Here is a 23340-nt window from a genome sequence, read left to right on the forward strand (position 1 = left end):
TCTTTATTTTATAAGTTCTGGTCTGGAAATTTGACAACACAGTCTTCAAAATAACACCTTATCGTATTTGTGTATAGCAAAGTCACGGCAGAACGTCGTCTTCTTCGATAACATAGAGGTCTTGGCCGGACATAGAGGTCGTCGTCGAACATAGAGGTCTTGGCCGGACATAGAGGTTGTCGTCGAACATAGAGGTCTTGGCCGGACATAGAGGTCTTGACCGGACATAGAGGTCGTCGTCGAACATAGAGGTCTTGGCCGGACATAGAGGTCGTCGTCGAACATAGAGGTCTTGGCCGGACATAGAGGTCGTCGTCGAACATAGGGGTCTTGGCCGGACATAGAAGTCGCCGTCGAACAACGGGATCATTAGCCTGGAGGTCACTTAGAGCTTTTTGATAGACTGGATGACGCAGATAAGTGGCCATTCTGATTTTTATTCTGCCCAGCCAGACTCTAAAGTCGTCTGGAAGATTTCAGATGTTTTGGAAATTAATCAATGATCAATGAATGGGGTGATGATTTTTTTTCAATATAAGTCATTGTAGGCATTTCTGTTGGTTCTTCGCTTCGTTTTTAGCCAAGCAAGCTCGACGCTCGCTAATGCTTCTTACTCGATGTCTTGAAATTGCCATCGAGCGCGAAGTAAGAAGCAAGATCATGGCTTTTACAAACAAATCACCTTCTTCAAGTCCTTGGATTGTCCTTACTGAAACTATCTTCCTACTTTAAAACATTCTAACTGCCTTCATCTGCTGCCCTTGACTTCCTTCTGATTTTTGCGAAGCATAAGATTTGAATTGTTCACTGGTGATGTTTGGATATGAATCATGATTACTGGACCACTTTGCAGTAGAAGGAGGAATTTCCAAAGGGTTCAAACTGGACGAAAACTTGTAATGTCTCTTAGCTTTATTCTTCAGCTTTTTTACAAGTTTTGGGTAGCGAATAAAACGTTTGATTCGATTGATCAGCTCATCTTTGGAACCTGTTGAAGAAAGACCAATGTCTTTTAACCACTCCAATGCTTCTTCTTTGGTAAATTTAGATACATTTTCAACTAACTTCTTCGCGCTCATTCTACCTTCCTATATTTTTTATTTACTTTCGCTTTTGTATTTGGCTGCCGCTACCGATTTGTTTACATTTTAGCTACCATTTTGAATTTTTTTCCCCCAAGAATTTCCAAGAATCTCTGACCGCGCCACGGGAAACTGGGTAATATTCGCTTCTCAAAAACCACCCTGAGCAAGAACCACCCCGCCAGATAAACCGCCTTCGTTGATGCGAACCGCCCCGGCGAATTCTATGTTCGACGACGACCTCTATGTCCCTATGTCCGGCCAAGACCTCTATGTCCGGCCAAGACCTCTATGTCCGGCCAAGACCTCTATGTTCGACGACGACCTCTATGTCCGGCCAAGACCTCTATGTCCGGCCAAGACCTCTATGTCCGGCCAAGACCTCTATGTCCGGCCAAGACCTCTATGTTCAACGACGACCTCTATGTCCGGCCAAGACCTCTATGTTCGACGACGACCTCTATGTCCGGCCAAGACCTCTATGTTATCGAAGAAGACGACGTTCTGCCGTGACTTTGCTATACACAAATACGATAAGGTGTTATTTTGAAGACTGTGTTGTCAAATTTCCAGACCAGAACTTATAAAATAAAGACCGAAAAAAATTGGGCTGAGACCTCTATGAACGACGACGACTTCTATGTACGACCACGACCTCTATGTCCGGCGACGACCTCTATGTCCGACCACGGCCTCTATGCGCGGCGACGACGACCTCTATGTTCGACGACGGCTTATCATTTCGGATTATTGAACCCGATCCCCCCTGATAGGGGAATTGGGTAGCAATTTCTTCTATTTTTCGAATTCCAGACAGCCTGTAGATTTTCAAATAAGCAGCATGTGCTAGATTGTAGTCTTATCTTACCATGGGTTTACTAAAAAAAAACGCGATTGAAAAGATGAACCAGCTCATTCAAGAATTTTGCGGTGCCATGTCAGCGCTAAGTCATGTTTTCACCTTGACGCCGGTGGTCATTAATGATTTCTAGGGGTTTTTTTCCTTATAAGATGGCATCAAGTTCTGTTATTTGTGTGATATTTGGGGTAATTTTGAAAAGAGGGCTAGAAGTGAGTTTGCAATTCTTATCTTAAGCTTATCAAGACAAGATCTATGTAAGACTTTTCTATGCAGCAATAAAACTTTTTCGGTCAGTACGTTTTTAGGTGGGGTTGGTCAGATGACATCAAACTAATAAGTCCAGCCTTGTCCAATTTTAATTCGAAGGTTAGAAGAAAGGACATCTGCTCAAATTACTCAGTTATTTTGGGAGAGAGTTGAACAGGATTGGCTAAATTTGACAAGAAATTATATCAGATAATGTGTAAGACGGTTGATGTTCTGGGGCTCCTACAATTGACCAAGTCTGGGTTGAAAAACAGGTCATTCACCATCTGACTGGTTGTTATTTGGTATAAGGTTTTTGAGGAAGCTCCATGTCAGTCCATGTGGTTCATCTATTGGTCATCTTGACCAATGTGACTTTTCAGGGTGGTGGATTTTCCGAATCAAAACAGTTACTCTGGACAATCTCAAGACTTTGTCTGTCAGCTTATGCGGTGTTTGAGTTTACAGTCATTTGACATCACCACTCCAAGGTCAACATAATCATACTTGTGAATTTCTTCTACTTGTGTAGCTTGTCTTTGCTGTAACTTCAGTTTGACACCTTTGAACTCCATGGTGTTATCAACCAACCAATAATAAACTGAATTTAGGTCTCCTTGAAGTTTTAGAGTATCCTCAATGTTTTCTAACGTCTTTGATAATTCTTGTGTCATCTGCAAAACTTTGTGTTGAAGAGTGTTGGGCTTCATCAATGTCCCCCTTAAAGATTAGGAAGATAGTCAGAGTCTCCTTTTTCCACCATCATGGTGAAGTTGAGCTCCAAATCCTGGACTAACGAGTTTTGAGCTATGACTTTTGGATAGCTTTTAAAAGATTGTAATCACAATTATAACTAACAAATTTTTTATTAAGTATTGTGCAATAAAAAGCCTAAAAAGACCAATTTTTGTTAACAAAGTTATTGAATTTGTAGGAAGGTTTTGTATTTTGCTTTAAGCTGTATTTGTTAAAAAATTTTAATCATAAAAATATTCAACTGACATTGTGATATCTGGAAAACGAAACAAAAAAGCTAAGCAGTTTTGCCATAACAAAGACAAGCTTGAAGAAGAAGAAGAAAATCTCCAATTTTTAAAACTTTCAACAAAATTACTTGTCGTTATGTATTGAAAGACGTCTGAAGACGTTCAACAACAAAAATTTTGTTTGATAAATATTTTGTAGTGGTACTTTACTAGAATATTTTTTAAACAAATGACATTTATGTACCAGACGAATAAATAAATGTGATTGCTCATACCTGGTTTTCACAATCTGTGTGTGTTTAATTTTTGAAATGTTTTCATAATATACTGTGTATTGCTATCAGTTCAATAAGCCTGTATTTACACCTCTACTGATTCTCAAAAGCATCTCAGGCAAGTTAGGACTCCCTCCTTTGCAACAATGAATTTATCTCGAAGTAGAAAGCTTTTTTACAACAATCTGGAGGGTAAGTTTCAGGTACGTAGTATTATATTTGAGCTTTGAAAGTTCTTTTTATACAGCTAGTCCACTTAATCAAAAACAATAGCTCTTTTTTAAGACTTTTTTTTAATAAATCTTCGAATAAAATTTTGTAATAATTTTCAATACCCTAAAAACTGATCTTGATTTAGTGTAATCTGATCTAGTCTTTGTTTGAAACTAGACTTTTTTTTAAATTGGTGCCGACACAAGCATTTATAGAGAACCCTTTTCTAATATTTGGATCAAACTTTTAGAGTAAATTTATACCTGGAAATGCCTCGAAGTAGATCAAATTCTCGCTCGAGGAGTCGTAGTACATCACCCAAGAAAAGAAAAAGTAAGGTAAGAGCAGGATGGCATCGTTTTCAAACTTTTTTTAAATACAGCAGTTTTGATTTGGCACTGTTTCCAATTGTGATAATTATATTTTGTTTATCTTGTCTTATTTCAACTGGGCTTTCTAGCCTTTCTATTGTAGCCGTCTATAGCTAATTGGTCTAAGTAAATCTCTCATTCTTTTTTTGTGTAATTTCAGGATCGGGAAAGAGAGCGTGATAGAGACAGAGATCGGGATCGGCATAAGAGAAGCAGTCATCGCCATCGTAGTCGGTCACCTGCTCGATCTAAAAGAAGAAGTCGCAGCAGATCACCAAGTGTTGATCGGTTTGGACGGTCCACCAAACGCAGGGATAAATTTGCTGATGAAGATGATGATACCAGAGTGGAACCAGGAATGAAAAATGAAGAGATGGAAAGACAAAGAAAAATGTAAGCCAAGTCTTAGCCGAAATTATCTTTTCAACAAGGTTCTGATTCCAGCTGATTCTGTTTTCCCATCAAGATCAAAAATATACTAAAATGTACAGACTATCAATGTTTTTTTTGGAATTTTATAAAAATGTTGTTCCCGTATACGCTGGTATACGTGATATCAACCTATCTGTTGTGTTTAAGATCTCTCATCAAATTTTATATGAAATTGATGCTTTAGTGGTATTTTTTAGCCTTCTTTGAATGTGAACTGAATTATGATATGTTCGTCCTGACAGGACAAAAATAAATCATCAATCACTGATTCTATATGGCTGTAATTTTACAAGCATCTTGTAAATGTGTCCTGTTCGCCCTTTTGATGTTGTAACATCAAAAACTATATGAAGTTTGTTATTGCTTTTTCAGTCGAGCAACAGAGATGCAAGCGAAATTTATTGAAGAAGAAACGCAAAGGCGAATCGAAGATGTGGTCATGAAGAGAGTAGAAGAGGAGTTAGCTAAACGAAAAATCGATGTTGATGAAGAAGTGATGCGGAAAGTAGAAGAAGCCAAGAAACACGTTGAACATCATTTGGAAGGCGAATACGAACGAAGGACGAAAGAAATTGCTGAACAGTTCAAATTGAAAGAAGTACGTTTTCACTTTATTTAGGATGTTAGATTGGTTCTTTGAATTCATGATATGCACCACTGGAGAGTCTTCTGAGAACTTTTAGAATTTTCCACCCAATACGTCACTTAAACAATAGAAAAAGTGACGTATTGGGTAAAAAAACAAACAGAAAAGTTGCATAATTTCATAAGTCATTGCAGTGGTGTGTAAGAGAAAGATTCGAATTTCGGGTGGGGGGGATCTAGTTGATTTCAACTTAAGGGATTAATGTTTCAGTTCGGACTACAAAAAAAATTCAAATAATAGAGGTTCGACGAATAAGAGAGTGTTGACTTTAACACATTTCCAGCCAAGTCAAAGACTTCATTACTCAATTCCTAGAGAAATATGGGAAACAAATAATGCAATTCCATTTTTAAGCAATATTCTTTTTGGAGTCTTTGTTCACACAGCAATAATATTTCTTCCTTTTGTAGGAGCAATTAAAACAAGAAATCGAAAGGCTGAAAAAGGAAATCGACCTAGCCTATTTGAAAGTCCAAGATACAGAGAAAAAATTGGTAAGTTTCTTAACTATAAATGAAAGAATTTTCGATATTTATTAGTTCTGAATCCTTCCCTGTGTTATACATTTGAATTGCTATTCGCAACGAGATGCAGCTATCCAATATTGACAACTCCACAAATGGCGAAAGTGGAAATGAGACTAGAAGTTAACTTAATAACGGGAGTGGTTGCACCGTAATGCCTTCGCCTTTTGAATCGCCCTCAATACTGACAGCAATAATTGCAAAAATCCTTATTACTGAATTACTCTTGATTCTTTCTTTAACACTGAGACAGACATAAAAAGAGACTGATGCCGTAAATAGTTGTCCTTATTTATTTCAACCCTATCTTTTGACTCAATTGATTGATTTTTTTTCTTACTAGGCCGAAGAACGACTCACTATGCTCGAAAAACAGCGTGGCTTAGAGGACGAAAAACGACAAATCGAAGCGGACTTTAAGAAAAACGAAAGAAAAGCACAAGAAGTGATATTAAATAAAAAGAACTCGAGACCAAAATTGTCTTTTGGATTGAAAAGCCTACCCAAATAAAATGAATGTCCGGGTAAGATTATGTGTTAGATGGACACTGTAAATATGTTATCTGATAAATGGTCATAAATTGAACGAACATTTCGTGTATTGTTGACACGATGTCACGTCTAATGGTCATAAATTGAACGAACATTTCGTGTATACTTTACATGATTTCTTGGAGAGGTACTACTGGGGGATTACGTCGTAAGTTTTAAAATCACATTTTTTCTTTAAAATTTATTATTTTATTTGGATATTATGTATATTTTTATTCTTTTTACAAAATATGTTAAAAGTAATAAACAACGTTCTATCTTTATTGTCTTTCTTTATCATGTCTTTTTTGACATGGTAAGCTTCCCACAAATGTGATGTGCTGAATAATTAATTTCAACCCATTCACTGCCTAGGGTCAAAATACCGGTACAACCTGGTACAACCTCTTGAGATGGCTAAAACTTTTGATACCATAACTTTTTTTATTGCATTTTTGAAATCTTCATGAAATCCAGCTTCGATCGTCGACGGTTGGAGATGGGGTTATTTCAGATTTGGGGGATTTTCCGATTTTTCTGAAAAGATAACGAAGTAAAAAGCAGCGAACTTAACACGTTCCTAGTGCCATCTATTGCTTCTAATGCCTACATATGAATTGTATTTCAATTGACAATAAGTGTTGAAAAAATCGTTAGTAAAAGGAACCCTTGATAAATTCTATCGACTCACTCAAAAACTGTGCACTGTAAGGGTTTCGACCAAAGGGTTTCAGCAAAGATGAGAAAAATTGCACTCGGGTGTAAAATTTCGAAAATGTGACCATATTTAACCTGAAAATGGTCAAAAGTTTACAAGAAAATGCACTGTAAGGGTAGATTTTTCGCTCAAATTTGCTCAAAACTTTCTCTGCACTGTAAGGGTCCGATTTCAAAGGCCAAATTTTTGGCCGCACGTATGGTCGTTTTTGAATCAAGGGTGGGGGGACCCCGGATTAGGATTTAAGGGGTGCCCTACGAAAACCTATTCCTTTTCGGAATTTCGGAAGCTGGTCTATGTCTGATTTATGTTTGATTAGCAAGTAAAAACCCGAAATTATATTCTTTACTACATTTACACAAGAAAAAGCAAAGTGCTAGTTTTTTTGGAAAAAGAAAATTGCAGCTGTTTTAATTCTAACTTTGTTTTGAATACTAGGGAAAGGTATTCTTTTGAACTTACTTGCCAAATCTAACATGGCAAATTATCAAGATGGTGCCATAGGAAACTCGTCTCCAGTGTCCCAAAGTTTGTTATTGAAAGAATTTTTTTATAAGAACATAAGAAACGTTTTCACACAAAAATAATCAAAGAAAATCTTGAAAAGTTAAACTCTGTTCATGCAAGATGAATGAGTGCAGTTTTCGCTCAAATTTGGACGGGAGAAATCATTGTTTTATTGTATTGTGATATGACGGTGGTTGGTATAGCTTAGTGGAGGGTTTAAGTGAATTTTAATTACCGTATTTCAAGATCAGCGTTTCATGGTTGTTTGTTTCTTACAAAAGAAATTGTTTGTCAAATAGAAAAGGAATTGGTTAGCGTTAGATGCTATTATCACATCTTTTCGGATTAGTCGGACCTTCTTCACTAAGATTACATCACTGTTTCGAACATAGACTGTAATGAGACAAGGAGCCTGGAAACGAATTTGGTTATTTTGACAGTCGTTATATAAGCGAAGTTCTCCCCAATCATAAACTTGGAAAAATATTTAAAAAATGTAGATTATCCTAGTGCTTGTGTTGTAGTCTAAGAATTACTGGATCTTTTTCATTGTTTTTAAGAAATGCAAATTTACTGGCATCAAAGACTTCAGCTTAACCATGTTTTACAAGTATGGTAAGTTCTTTTCTAAGCTTGCAACACAATGTTGTTTGAGCGTTCATCTAACGTTGTAATGATGTTAGTAGACTGGCACGCCAGTCGGGCTGGAACAGTATCACGCGGGAAAAGTGAGCGTAGGAGTTAGGTAAGCGTAGTAAGAAAATTTGTCGGCGGCAAGGGCTGAAAACTGTTAATCAGCAGCCTCTCACCAACTTTTGCTCGTTCTCCTACGCAGCTCCTATTCTAGCAAACGCCCGCCGCCTTTATGTTCCCGCCCTCTGACATGATTAATTAACAGAATAGTTTGCTAGTCTAAGATGTTAGGAACGTTAGACGGACGTCAACATTTTGTGACGGTGTGTAGCGTATTTTGTATTTTCCGGAAATTTAGATTACTGCTTGGTCGCAACAAAACTATGATTTTTCTGTTGTTAGACAAAATGTTTCTTGAGTCTGAAAATGTTGAGAATTGTAATGAAAGAGCTTGCAATGAGGAAACAAAATGAAGACGATTATTTTGTCTTCTACGACCAAATATAATGAAAAAATTAATAAGAAATAAGGTTGATTAAACTGTGAATATCACAGATCGATATTTTATTTAGCCAGAAAAAAAAGTAACAATGACAATCTAGAACCTGAATGGAGCCCAAACCAATTATCTCAAAATATAACATACAGATCTTTCCAGACGGTCGTAATCGATGAAATCGATCATCGATTTAAATCGATAGCTTATCGTTATTAATTGATGAACTAGATATTGATTAGTATCGATTAGCTATCGATTTTATCGATTACGACCGTCTGGATCTTTCCATAGTTAGAAATCAGAATCATGGCGCAATAAAAATGTTCATGCTCTATCGTCACAGGTCACATTTCTCAGAAAGCTAACTGTGATACTCGACCCTCTGAAAATAGGGGATAGCATACTAAAGAAAAATGCTCTTTTGTAAACTTAGCACATCAAATTAAAACAGGAATACTAATTTTCAAAAGCTCAGATTCCGAACTAACCGAAGGGATAACGTTTTTTTCGATAGTTGTTGCCAAAGTTAGTAATTAAAAACCGCTACTTTTCAACGTCATCAAATGTCAAAGAATGATTATAATAATGCTAAAGGAATGCCGATATAATTATCTCTTGTTCATGCAAAGCAATTGATAACAAACATCAAAGTTGAACAGTATCGGTCTATAAAGAACATAGATTGCAACTTTGTATTTTTTGGTCAACTTTTGTTATAGATTTTTTTTTTTAATCTACTTTGGAAATGCTTCCTTCCTTATTAGCCTTCATATTCAACCTTCTCGTTATCTTGGACTTACAACACCAAACAGTTTGCTTTGAAGAATGCTACAAGAAGGATGTCAACAATCAATCGAACATGAATTGTAACGCCTCGCTGGCTCAGAAGAAATCTCGTAAGAAAGTTTTTTGAGTTTTAAGCCTGAAAATGTTCTTATTTCTGCCATTTTTTGATTCTTTGTAACCATTTCCCGAAATTGGTTTGTTTTAAAATTTTGCAAAGCTTTAAAATGTTCTTTTATAGTATGTTCTTTAAATACCTGTATTTTTATAAGAGTCCCCGCACCATAACTCGTTCCAGGGTTCTATTCATGTCCATCAGTAAAATCAAAAAATATTGGTGCAAGTGCCCGGGGGGGCACTTAAGCAAAAATAGGTACGGGGACGTGCCGCTGGTCAGGGTACCTTTTTCAGTGTTGCAGAATTACTGACAGGGTATCTAAAATTGCAAAATTCTGATCTGACAGGGGCGCAATTTCATGATGTGTGTCTGACAGGGTCTGTTTTTGCCGTTTTTGCATGTAGAGTTCTTTTGCAAATCGTTTTGACGCAGCGGTGAGCAGGCTCCTGCGAGGGGCAAACAGCTTTTTGCAAATACTTATCGCACGGCCAACACAGGCGCTTTGCTGCTGTTGTCTCGCACCACACGCCCGCCATTGCGCCCTCTTAAACGGATCGAGACTAATTTAGGCTAATTTCAAAGATACCTCTATTGAACTATTTAGAATAAATGTTCAGCTGAATAGTGGTACTAACAACATTGTTTCCAGAAATTTTTTTTGAAAATTGTATTCTTTTCGAGTTCGAAATCGAAGACTTCTGAGTCTTGCAGGGATCGTGCATCTCCCACACAAAGCGCCAGTAATGCTAGAGCGGGAATCGGAATCTTATGTGATCGTATGACCTTTCTAGCTTTGAAACACATTTTGTGGAAGTGCAGAGTGATGATTTTGAATAATATTAAAGATATGTTTACTTTGTAATTTCATAACTCTCGTCGTCGATTCTTTTGGTCGGTTTTCCAGGTATTGAGGTTTAATGTAGGCTGCTGGCATCCACTAACGGATTCGTGCTCCTTATAGACTACCTGTGGTTTTGTAGAGGTCTGCGATTCAGACTAGGTTTAATGAGGCCCCCCCCAGCGGTTTGCGTGATGGCGTGATTAGGGGTGCCGCTGGGGGGGCCTCTTTAATGTTTATGCAATGCTGTAGTTTTTTAGCCTGGAAATGTTGATATCACGTTATATTTTACGAAAAACGCGAAAAACGTGTATAAAGAGTAGGTTTTTAACATAGAATCTGACAGGGTAGGTTTTCCAGGGTAGAATCTGACAGGGTATAGGTTTTTCACAGTAGAATCTGACAGGGTAGGTTTTTCATCAAATTTTTCTTCTGACAGGGTCTATTTTTCATCAAATTTCATTTCTGACAGGATCGACTTTTGAAACTCCAGCGGCACGTCCCCGTCGGTCGTCAAGGTCAGTGCCCCCCCCCCGGGTGCAAGTGGCTCTGAGGTTAGAGACTAGTACCAGGTGCTAGAGTTTGTGAATGCTTACTTTACTAAATTAAGCATATTTTCAATTTCATAATTGAAAAATGATAACTAAGGAAAGACTATATGTATTAAAGTTTAAGCGATGCTTCAAGAGTGCTCTACAAGGCGAAGGAAGGAGCATGATACAACTGATGATTGTATTAACATGAAACTTGAAGTACTCTGAAGCAAATTGTGTAATTTTGTTCTGAAAATTGTAAGGAAAGACTTAAGGGCTTTAAGTCAATATTGAGTTTAAGTTAAAGCCCATATAGCTAAGGAGAGAAGTCTTCAGCCTTTTTCAAGCAAGAAAATGTGAAGCTTTAAGATTTGCACGGCTTTTGGAATGACGGATTGAATCTAATGCTTTCTTTATGGCGATGGATTTTACTTTTAAAACAGCGTCTATTTGAAAACAAACCTTTCGGGACTTTAAGCTCAATATATTAGGGCTATTAAGGTTTACTCTTACCAGTGATAAAATAGCGATCAATGTAGGGATGGTGTGGTACATGGTTTTGTATATTTTATCGTTTTCTATACTACTACATAGGTTTACTCCACCTTCCCAATCATAAAGAGCCTTCCAACAAGAAAGACAACATCTCTCGTTTCCTTGGTAACATCAACAATTATCCAACATTAAATGACCCTCGTTACGTCATTCAAAATGGTAGACATCCAACGATCATTTGGTGGACAAACTCGTTTTATCCGCATGATGAAAAAGACACCATTTTGCAATGTCCACGTGGTCCATGTCATGTGACCTCAAACAGAGAATATTATTGGTCAAATACAACAAGAGCTTTTGTTTTCTATGGCACATCTTTTAGAGCAAATGATTTACCTTTGCCTCGATTGCCTCACCATGAATGGGCGTTAATTCATGAAGAATCTCCCAAAAATAATTGGATTTTGTCTGATCCTTTAGGTATAAGGTAAGCTCAGTATAAATAGTTTTCAGTACCTACGCATCCAAAAGTTGAAGCCCTCGAATGCTCTTAACATTTTGACTTTTACGTCTAAAATCTTCTTAAAATGTTTTTACTTTCACTATTTTGTGAGTATCTTTGTGCAATTTCCTCAAAAATTTGGTGTTTTAGAGCCCGTAAAGCCTAAACATGCTCTTAAAACTTGTTTTTAATATTTTGGCCATCGAAGCCTTGTGTTCTTATATAGTTTGTTCTTATAAAAAACCAGTAATGATTTTACCATGCCATTTCTAGCTTGTCAACCATACTTCTTACTCAACAAGAGAATTTATTAATAACGTTGGTTCAACCTTTCTTAGTCGCTTTCAGAATGATAAAAAAACGAGCTAAAGGACAGGGTTTGAGTTTGGGGATATTTGACATCGTGGGAATAACTGAATTCATTTTTTTCTCTCAGTGTTTTTAATCACACGGCAACGTTCCGACGAGAATCAGATTACCCGTTAACGACACATTTTATTCGTGACGTTGACGAATGGTTTGACGAAGAGTATTACGTCACAACTGCTGACAAAAATAGGTTAGTCGAAGTATTTGTTTTCTAATGAGAGATTGCCACATCTGACATGAAGTATTTTCGACCTTGATTCAATATCTGAAACTTGTTCTGTTAAAAAAAACTGTATTTCATAAGAGCATCGAGTTTGAATTCTAGTTTAAAACCAATGCTACTACAATCATGGTCGAAATCTAAATTTTCGAAATTTGGAGTTCGGGCGAGAAAGTCGAACTTGGGCCATCTCTCAAAATTAATCGGATATTTCAATTTGGCTCGGGTTTATAGACCTCCAGGCTATACTAGTACATAGCTTACACTAACATGCCACCGCAGCAATATAATATTTAAAGAATTCTATAATACTAGCCGTCCCGGCGTCGTCCGAGACGACTTCTTACTCCTTTTAATACGCTCGCTTCGCTCGCTTTTCTATTTTTCAGAAACTTGTAGGGATTTGTATACAAATGTACTTATTTTGCGAGAAGAAATGTTCTTAAATTTAGGCCTTTTTCGTAAAAATTGATGTTTAAAATTTTTAAGGGGACACTAAAATTAATGCACATTAAAAAATATGGTGAAAGTATTTTTAGTTGAATTTTGATTTTTCTTCTCCTTATTAAATTGTATAAATTTGTCATAATTTCTTTTGTTGAAAACCTTCAAACAATAATGTTCTTGACTCGCTAAAAATAATGCTCATGCAAATATTTGTGAAAATTGAGTTAAAAATTTCTCGCGAGAAATCGGTCATACTTTAAACGTGCTTTATTTTGGGGTTTTGGGAGAGGAAAGACTATTATTTTCCTCACGCAAGGATGAAGATAAAAAACAAATAGAAATTCAAATTCAGTATTAGAGGTACTTGGCAACACCGATCACTCCAAAGACCACAGTGCTTTACGGTGGAATATAAAGAGTGCCTTTTTTCAATACCTCTTAACAGAGTCAACAATTATTTAACAATTAAACTCAATGCGTAAGTAAAAGCGTTTTCATTTTGCTATCTCAATAGAACAAAAAATAGCAAACATTGATTAAAAAATTTCATAATTGAATTGGGAATAAGTCATCAACTTTTCTCATATTGTCAAGTCCATTAAATTGAAATGTTTTTATCAGAGTATCAAATAGAAGGTAAATGTCATCGGAGCTTTATTAATCTCAAGGGTAATCATAAATATGATGTCTTTTTGAAAACTCAAATTTTATCTTCGACGTATTCCCATGTGAATCAAAATTATTTCATAACCGACATAAACTTTTTTTAAAAAAACTATAAATTATGCTGATAGTGCTATTGCACAGTCAGTTGTGTTTCTCCATCAAGGAGAAATGTGCTCTCTTGAATGGAAGTGCACTTGGCGAATAGAATTGAATATACAATCAAAAAGGCGCGAAAAAAATTGCCGTGTATTTAAAAATCGCTAGCGAAAAAGCCTCATGCGAGAATGGGAGAGTTCCGATTTAAGCGTATTATAATATAGAAATTGTATAATCATAACAATGTCAATTGCAAGATTATAAGAAATGCATGGGGACAAAAAAATAGTAAGTAACTACACGTTTGGTTAAACGAAGAAATAAAAGATTTTCTTTTTTCCTGAAAATAATAACAATAACTAACACTCCATCTAAATAAATAAAAACGATGGCCTAGTTATAATTAAGGTTTCGACGAAGACATGAAAAAATCTAATTAAAAAGAAATGACTCTTATGTTTTGCAAGCTAAAGTGTATTCCACTTAAATTGGCATTCATTTTTGCTATCATGTGGAAACCATATCAGAGTAATTAGACTACTCGAGTACCTAATAAACGTACAGTAGCGAATAAACGTACAGGGTCGAAAATGGAGGCATGCAAACCTAATTGAAGGATCTTTTTAATGAGGTTAGGGGGTAAATGTTGGGTAATTTGCTTTCTTTTGACGAGTAGAACAAACCTCAAAAGTCAAAGATGGATATTTATCATTAGAAACAAAAGTAGGCACTTGAAATTGAGGAAAATTTTTGTTAAAATTAATAAACGTACATGTACGTTTATTAGATACCCGAGAGTATCTTCCTTGAGAGTGGTTTGTACATGGTAGCAAAACAAACTTCCAATTTACATGGAATAGATTTTAAATGTAAGATGGGTTCAAGAAACGAGCTTGTCGGAACAGGTTGACGAGATAAAGCTTTTAATGCTTTAAAGATTGAAACATAAAAGATAATCAGGAATAATTAATTGATTTGATTATTGATTGATTTAATTACTGATTGATTGATTGATTGATTGATTCTCTATTGCTACTTTGCCTAATAAACAATAGTCAAGAGGATACTGCGGATAAAATTTATCAAAAAGTTCTGCGCCATCTTAAATAGGACGAAATAGAAACCAATCCTAGCTAAGGCCCGGACTCCACTTGCCTACGCTTTGATTGTACTTCTCAAGCAAAATCTTTTATGTTGTTGGTCAAAAGAAAAATAAAGATATGCCATTGTGGTCCATTCAGACGTACAGTCGAGAAAAGTTGAAATGCGCCTAATTTTTTTTAAAGTGCATAGTACTTTTTCATGATGCAATCTTTTCTCCAAACTAAAAGCTGATTGAATCTATTAAGATGATCGCAGCGCAGACAATGAAGAGATGTGCCTTCAGGAAGCTAGACTTTTTGAGTTTATAGCTATATACTTTCACTTTATGGTGTTTCTGTATGACTGTCTGTGTGCCTAGTCTAACCACCGTTAAATGCCTTCGGGAAGGTCCCTCCTAACTTGGAAAGCCAGAATTGGAGCTATTTCACCAAACTACTGGAGCGCAAGTTATTACGTAGGCTATCACAACTGAAAAAGTTGAATGTATGCGCCTATACAAATTTTTTCAGGTTTTCCAAATAGATTTACCACACTGAAACTGAACAAACAGTGAAAACACTCTAAGTGAGGTAAATCTATTTTGAAGACCAAAAAAAAAGTTTGTTTACATCGATTCACATTCAATTTTGAATTCATATGCTACATTCTACTTTTTTGTACTTTGCCGGTATCTTGTTTTACCGAGTTAAGAAAGATATTCCCGAGTTACGACCATATAATGGTCTTTAAAGCTTAAGAAGCTCTATAAACAATAAAGGTAGTTATTAATAAAATAACAGACAATATAAATTACAGTTTGATAAGTTTGAACAAAAATAAACTTGAGCAAATTTCTTTAAAGATTCCCGAAAAAGAATTGAAATCATTGCTGAAATGAACTTCTGACTAAATTACAGTATTTATTCAGTTTTAAAGACAAGAAACAAAATTAGACATACAAAACACTTTTTCCATTCAATGAATCGAATCAGCTCATCATCATAACCAGTCTGCCATTTTGTTTGTTTTGATTTGCAAAAGTAATATTGTAATCCTTGTTATGGTGTAATTATATACTTTTTCTATAATTTGCATTTATAACACTCGCTTCAGCTTTTCAATCCTAAATCAAAACTAATGAAATGCAATATATAATAATGGTAATAGCATATAACGTAATATGAAAATGTGTATAACATTTACCGCTGTATAATTTACCGCCATATTTTTGCGGAACACTTAATTGGCCGGAACATACAATACGAACAAACGCGCGCAAAGATTCGAGATTCCTGTCCAATATCCTTGCGTGAAGCTATGAAGGCCTCCTCACTCGCTACGCTCGTTGCGGGGGCAATTATGAGCCTTATTGGACCTTTTTTGAACTTTTGGATCCTCAGATCCTAAGGTCGTAAGTTTTAAGTCTCATGTTAAAACTCAGAGATAAAAATCTACCCTTCCAACCTACTTTAGAGCAGTTACAAATCGATTGTGGTTTCAAAACTTCCCGGTGGATTTCCCTTTTTTCTCAAATATTACGACCATGATTGTAGAAATACTCCAACAAAAATTAAGTGAGAAAGAATTTTTTTTGTTAACTGTAATCTGTTCTTTTTTAAGGTTCCAAAAAAAAGAAGGACTTGGGATAGCTGTTTACGTACAACGCGATTGTGAGCCTCCGTCCGATAGAGACGCATATGTCCGAGAATTGATGAAACACATCAAAATTGATTCGTACGGACCTTGCGTAAACAACAAGAAAATGCCAAGAGAAATCAACGGATTTGTTAAACTCTCATCCGAAAAATATTATCATTTTTTAGCAAAGTACAAATTTCAAATCGCTTTTGAGAATTGTCGTTGCAAAGATTACATGACTGAAAAAGTGTTCCGGCCATTATGCATTGGATCGGTACCGGTTTATTTGGGTTCTAAAGAAGCACGTGATTTGATGCCTAGCAACAAATCAATCATAATGGTAGATGATTTCGAATCACCGAAAGATTTAGCTGATTTTTTAATCGCAGTGAACGCCAACGATACGCTTTATGAGGAATATTTACAACACAGGAAAACAAAGACCATCACAAATCCAAAACTTTTAAACATCTTAAAGAACCAGCCTTGGAAGTTACTTCACAAAAATTATAAAACAAATTTTGGACATTATATGTTTTCAGGATACACGTGCTACGTTTGTGATCAACTTCATCTTCGTAACCAAAATTTAAAACAACATTTAAAAGACCGGAATAAACATCCTATTATGCCACCACATGTAGCTGACCAATCACATTTAGGTTGTTCCTTGCCAGTCCGCACTATACAACGGCCCAATGAGGACCATTATTATAAACAAACAGTATATAACTATGGCAACGAGGAAGCAAAAGCCCTGGTACAGATGTTACAGGCTAATGAAACCGACACAAAAACATTTGAGAGGAAATATCTGAAGAGAAAGACTGATAGATATCCCTGATTTTTTTAAAAATCCAATTCTCAACGCGTAAACCGTCAGTCGTTTTTTTGTTTTGATGGGGTTTTGAAAGTAAAAAAGTTTTCTTAAGTAAGTACCAATGCAACTTTTAGACGCTTTGCACTTTGTTATACAGTAAAACCTCTAATTAACGGACACTCTAAAAGGCGGACACCTATGATTAGCGGACAACTTCATTTCCCCCGGTCGTTTCCTTGTCAAATCCTCATAAAAAAGTTTCTAAAAGGCGGACACTCAATTAGCAAACCCTCTGATTAGCGGACAAATTTTAGCAAAGCCAAATAGCCAAAACCCCTATTTTAGCTCTCCAATTACCGAACATTGAATATCAAACGGGTCACAGACGTCCAAAATCAAAAAAAAAAATTTTAGATATTTTTATTTCATGCACTTATTAGTCTTATTATTCAAATTATTTCTACAAATTTCCAGTTTTCCCTTGACCCATTCAACGAATTTAGGTTGGCCAAAGAAATCATAAATCACTGATTTTCTTTTATTTATTAAAAACTAAATTGTTGCGTTTTAATAATCTTTCTCTTGTCCTTCTATTCTAGTGTCTGCAGATAAGTACTTTAGACACCAATTTTGTATTTTCGACACCCTGGGATGGCCTAATTTCAAAATTGGAGCTCCAAGATCAAAAGTTTCTAAAAGGCAGACACTTCTAATTAGCGGACACTAACCCCTTTCCCCGATGGTGTCCGCTAATTAGAGGTTCCCCTGTAACTTGTTAAAATTAAAAAGTTTGCTGTGAGGCATTAGACTGATGGTATACCTCTATGATAATTTCGTGCTTATTACTATCTGTGGTTTTGTAGATGTCTTTGAGGCGAGTTTTAAAGTTTCTACACAATCTTTTAAGTTGAAAAAACGAAATACAAATAAATAAATCAAAGTAAATAAACTATTTACAAATATATACAGGAATGTCCTAGAAATTTAATTAATTTTAATTTATTAGAAATTTATTAGAAATTTCTCGATAGTTTTGTATACCAGCAGTTTCTCATCATAATATCTCCAAACACTTTCAATTTTTGATGTAAATATCATACCAAGTAATACAGTAGCCATATCCGTTCCATTGTTTAGAATAGTTTTTCTTATTTATGATATTTGCTTATGCCCCATAGCTTATGAAGAAATAACGCTTATCTAATTTCCATATGCCCCAATGGCGTTTGATAAACATTGAAACATGTTTTGCACCAGAGAAGAATCATACTTGGCCGATGCTTGAATCGTCTGGTTCTCAAACCCCTCACCGATTTCGTTTTTGTCTCATATCTTCAGCCTGACTTCTGCAGTTTTTATGTTAAGCATTTTCAGAGGCTAAAGGAGCTGAAGCTAGAGCTGAATCATCACCCCTAAAAAATAAAAAAATACATTCTTTGTTACAACTTAAAAAACTGCCATTTTGTTGATACAAATCTTAAACTCTAAACATTATGGTAAAGAGCAAGGTCATTTGACGTGTTTCAACAGTACACAAAATGATCGGTATGTTTCATGTTTCTGATTGAAAAGATATTCAAAAGTGTTATTTTACCATTGCTTCGTTGAGTAGTATAAATTCAGACACCCCCCCCCTATGTCACAGACCCGCTAATACCCCGGCCGCACCGGAAAATTTCGTCCCCGATAGGAAAATACCCTGGAATTTCAGCCCCACTGGGACATTCAAGTTGATTTCGTCTCCATTCGAAATTCAATGCTTGAAAACTGCACTCAAAAACCATCAACACTGGATTTTTTAACCTTGGTACGATAGAATTTCTATCCCCATTGGGATTTCAATAGTGATTTTATCCCCACTGAAGAAAAAAGTTGCACCGGGACAGCGAGACAGGGGTGTATCCAGAGCTCAATTTCATTGAATGGAAGGCACTAAAAGTGACTAGTAAGACACAGGTTGCAGAATTAAAGTCTAAAGAAAAATCACGCTTTTACTCGAAATTTTATGTGCTTGTTTCTGATTGGTTCGAATTTATTGACACTAATAAAGTTATCAGCTGTAAGTTGTAAAGCAAGTAACATGTACCCTGAGTATCAGAGGTTAAGTTTTCAAATAATATATTAACCTCTGATGACCAATATTAGAAATTTTATCGCGCATGTGTCAATCTAATCACTGTAGAAAGAATCAAAGATGAAGAGCAAATATTACCTTATTAATGTCTAGCAGACTGTATCAGTATGCAGTTTACTATTTACGAACCTTCCAGAAACCTCCAAGTATAATCGAAGTGAGTTTCTTTCGAAAGAAATCTTTTACATGATCCCCAACTGTATAACAGTAACTACTAAACTATTAATTATGGAAATGTCACTTTTAATTGAATCGAAATAATAGACAGACTTTATGTTATGGTTCTCTATCACTGACTCTTTTTAAAAAACATTGATGATATTTTTTAGTTGTGTTTTCAAAGATGGGAATAAAAATATCAACTTTGAACTTCATCCAAGATCTTGGATGGTCGTCATGGTTACTTTTGTCTTCGTTAATTGCACGATGAATAGAATCTCGATTCGTCGGCACAGCGTTAATATATGATTTTGACCTGTGCTTTTCACGGTAAGTAACATTTGTCTGCCATTGATATAGTTTTGCAACTCGTGTATTAGGAGTATACAGTGTTCTGTGAGTAATTTTTTACATTGAAATTTTCGAAAAACAGTGAAACTTCGACTTACCAAGTTGCCCCTTCCTTGCTCTTGGGATTTTCTACAAATGAAAAAAAAAAAAAAAATTTAAACGTAACAACATCATGCAGGGGGGGGGGGTGTTTCGGGACTTCGTAATACCGATAATCCAAATCCGTGAAACTTCTGATTGGTCAAGCGCTGAAATTCTATTGTGATGTCACGTGGCATAGATAGGATTTCCTATCTAACCACGACGGCACACTTTCAGCCAAAGTACCCTATCTAGCTCTTCCTTATTGATTTGTGATATCAACTTACTGTTTCTTTTGTTCTTGCAATAACGACAACATATGACGACGAGGACAATGAGAAGAAGTAAGACACTAGCGACTACGATACCGACTGTTGCATGGAGTTGTAGGCCTTCTGGCGATCCACTTAATGTTTCTAAGATATAAAGATTTCGAAGTATTAAAGGGACATAACAGTACTTGCGAAATTCGTAAACAAACTGTATGCAGCAGATACAAAATCAAAACAAATGTCACATGTCAAAATAAAACATCAAGCCAAATATGGCTGATTTTTATTGTTCAATTGTTTTACAAGTTTGTTTTGGACACGTGGTTTTAATTGTTCTCTTTAAAGACACGTGGTTCGCACAATGTTTACATTTTACTACTTTAATGTCCCTTTAAGTGCTGAAGTCAATGAACTTGGAATGAGTCATACAGGCAGTTACTCAATCCCGACCAGCAAAAATCTTTGGATCGAAGTTTTTAAAAAAGTGATACCATAATGGTACCACTACTCAATCTGGGTGTTAAAACACAGGGGTAATTGTGATGTAACCACCGACCTTTATATAACCCTGGACCAAGCAATATCTGCCGTCTTTGATTGGAGTTTTTTTGGAATTGGTACCGAGGAGAAGCAATTGCAATGTTAAAAATTAACGTCTAACGCCGCTACATCATCAAAAGAATTTGAGGAAAAGTAGACCTAGCGCTCTCGATGCATTTACACCGCTATCGAGTAGTGCCGCCATTAGATAGATAGATAAGGCCTCCGATGCATCGGAATGGGTCCTACCCACGGTGGAGTAGGAATCACAGCGCAAGCAGACATTGCAACCCTGCAGATGCAAGCTGCCGAGCCATGGTGTATACCACGACACTCAAACTACACGGGAGAACGGATGTCCTCGCAGGTGTAGAACCTCCTAAGTGTCTCGGCACACCACAATGTCTGGAATATCTATCCATACTCTTGTATCAGAGTTATGGTACCCGATTCCCCTCACATGGCATGGGTTGACCCGGGCGAAGGAGCATTACTTGCCAAGTGAATCGTTGTGCCACGGTGGGTATCGAACTCGAGCCTCCTGGACAGAAGTCAAGCACGATAACCACTACACCACTACGCCACACCAGTGCCGCCATTAGGGTACCAATTTTCAAAAAACTCCGATCAAAGATTTTGCTTGGCTGGGATTGAGAAGCTTGGTCCAGGGTATATAAAGGTCAGTGGATGTAACGTTGTAAGACGTCAGATAAAGTTTTAGCAATGCAATGTATATATTTGACCTTGAGATTTCAAATAATATTTAGAACTGAAAATTTTAGTAAATGCGCTTCATTTTAAATAAGAATTTCCCTTTTACGTAAATATCAATACAATCCATGGTTCACAGTACAAAGTTTTTCTAGTTGATTGGATTTTATTAACTCAAAATGATCTATCGAGCAATGAGATTTTCCCTCGAGTGTAGCAATTTACTAAATCGTGTACAAGTCTAAATCTTTACTATTGAACGTTCGAGCTTTGAATTTACTTTTAGAATAGATCTTCTAGAAAGAAACTTAAACATAAATCGTCAAAAAATGTTTTGTTTGTATGTTTGATTTAAAGAAAACAATAATTTTCAATACCTGGCCTTGAAAGGATCAGAGTTTTGCCAGTCACATTTCCTTTCCTGTAACCAATTGCACTATGAGAGACAACCAGACCACATTTTTCTTTTGTAGTATCAAATTGAACCTCGTATTGATAGGTATGTCTTTCCTTTAGACTGCGATCCACAGTACCGTTAATAACAACACCACCAACTTTCCAGACTAGTTTCGGTTCAGGATTACCACAAAAGTCGACAGAAAGCTTCATGATAGTATTGATGTAGCATGATACATTCTGTGGAGGCATAATGTCTGTGCATCTGTCCGGACCGCCTAAGAAGACAAATCTGAAATTTAGAATAAGCGGACACACATATTTCAGGAGTAACATTGATTAACTCAGAAATCTGTTTACCCATAGTCTGTATCAAAAACTCTGGAAGCTTTTTGTTTTAACTTTTTGTTAGCTTTTTCCTTTGTTAATGTCAAAAGATAAAAATCGATTTGCAACAGTTTTTGATCACGTTACCAAGTATGTACTCCTCTTGGGATTGGTTTAAGATTCAATCACATGATCAAAAAGTGAGCAAAACGATCTAATTTCTCAAAGTAAGTTCAAGTAAGAAACAATGGAAAGAAACAGAAGGCTTCCAAACCAGGGTTTTTATACGAACTATGGTTTATCTTTAATACATAGCGAATTAGCTACCAAAGGGAATCAGTCGCATGTAAATTCTCTGTTTTCGACTTGACCGAAATTTAAAAATCTTCCAGTCAAGAAATTATTTTCACAAGAGAAATTTAACAAACTTACCAACGATATTGAGGCTGATTCGATCACGAATTTGACCCATGACCTCACCAACATGAAAATAACTAAAGAAATATTCTCCAGTGTGTGTATAATCAGCCTCGTTCAGCTGAAAAGTACACGTGGCAGTTGGTAAATCTATCTGACACGAACCAGAAATTTTGTTTAAATCAAAGGGTCCTAATTCAGCATGTTCGTTTTGTTCCAGCTTCAAAGTCTCCGTTTTCTTTCCGCTGTTTTCTGCGGATAATAATTGGTATTGCTTTTGCAACTTTTCTTTGTAATAAAGTCGGAAATGTAAATTAGCATCTTCTGAAGGTAAACCGTCCAGTTTCCAAGTGAATTGTAGGTTCTCTCCAACACCACTTTCGATTTTTTCTCCATTTCCGATACGTTTGATTTCGAGGCTATTTACTACGAAATAAAACGCAAATGACATTAGCCTGGATTCTAGCCGGGTAGAAAGTTGGAGCTACAATAAACACTAGCATTCATTTAACCCTGTCACCGCTCTATTTTTCTTTTCCCAGTAAAATCGAATTAATAAAACCCGACACACTAACACGCCGTGCAATAGTCGTATTAGATTCACTAATTTTGAACGAGTGATGGATTTCTGTTTGATATTGATTGTTATGGACTTTCAGGTTTAAAAACTCAAAGAAGTTCAAAGCTTATGTGATTCACCAGATAATCTAAAAATACCTGAAAAATGACTTACCTAGACGCAAATAGAAGAACAGTATGTATAGTTGGAGTGCATGGGTGAGACATATAAACATTGCTCTCGAAACTTGTAAATTATAT

The 23340-nt window shown here is 36.1% G+C and overlaps 3 protein-coding genes across 3 annotated transcripts; 2 read left to right on the top strand and 1 right to left on the bottom strand.

Moving 5' to 3' along the window:
* The first annotated feature begins 2625 nt into the window (after positions 1-2625).
* On the top strand, positions 2626-6439 carry LOC136801534 (arginine and glutamate-rich protein 1-like). The gene is made up of 5 exons (XM_067058175.1): positions 2626-4002; positions 4196-4428; positions 4840-5065; positions 5524-5607; positions 5981-6439. The coding sequence occupies exons 1-5, from the start codon at positions 3934-3936 to the stop codon at positions 6146-6148; spliced, it is 780 nt and encodes a 259-aa protein (XP_066914276.1). The 5' UTR covers positions 2626-3933; the 3' UTR covers positions 6149-6439.
* Positions 6440-9315: 2876 nt separating this feature from the next.
* LOC136801535 (alpha-(1,3)-fucosyltransferase 11-like) lies at positions 9316-17189 on the top strand. Its single transcript, XM_067058176.1, has 4 exons — positions 9316-9421; positions 11392-11779; positions 12231-12353; positions 16296-17189. The coding sequence occupies exons 1-4, from the start codon at positions 9385-9387 to the stop codon at positions 17155-17157; spliced, it is 1410 nt and encodes a 469-aa protein (XP_066914277.1). The 5' UTR covers positions 9316-9384; the 3' UTR covers positions 17158-17189.
* An 827-nt stretch (positions 17190-18016) lies between these two features.
* On the bottom strand, positions 18017-23340 carry LOC136801536 (uncharacterized). The gene is made up of 6 exons (XM_067058177.1): positions 23255-23340; positions 22537-22947; positions 21759-22055; positions 20146-20274; positions 19876-19906; positions 18017-18545 (listed from the first exon to the last, which is right to left on the bottom strand). The coding sequence occupies exons 1-6, from the start codon at positions 23313-23315 to the stop codon at positions 18494-18496; spliced, it is 981 nt and encodes a 326-aa protein (XP_066914278.1). The 5' UTR covers positions 23316-23340; the 3' UTR covers positions 18017-18493.

Source organism: Clytia hemisphaerica, unplaced genomic scaffold, assembly GCF_902728285.1.
Source record: "Clytia hemisphaerica strain Z4C2 unplaced genomic scaffold, Clytia hemisphaerica genome assembly, whole genome shotgun sequence".
NCBI classification, from domain to species: domain Eukaryota; kingdom Metazoa; phylum Cnidaria; class Hydrozoa; order Leptothecata; family Clytiidae; genus Clytia; species Clytia hemisphaerica.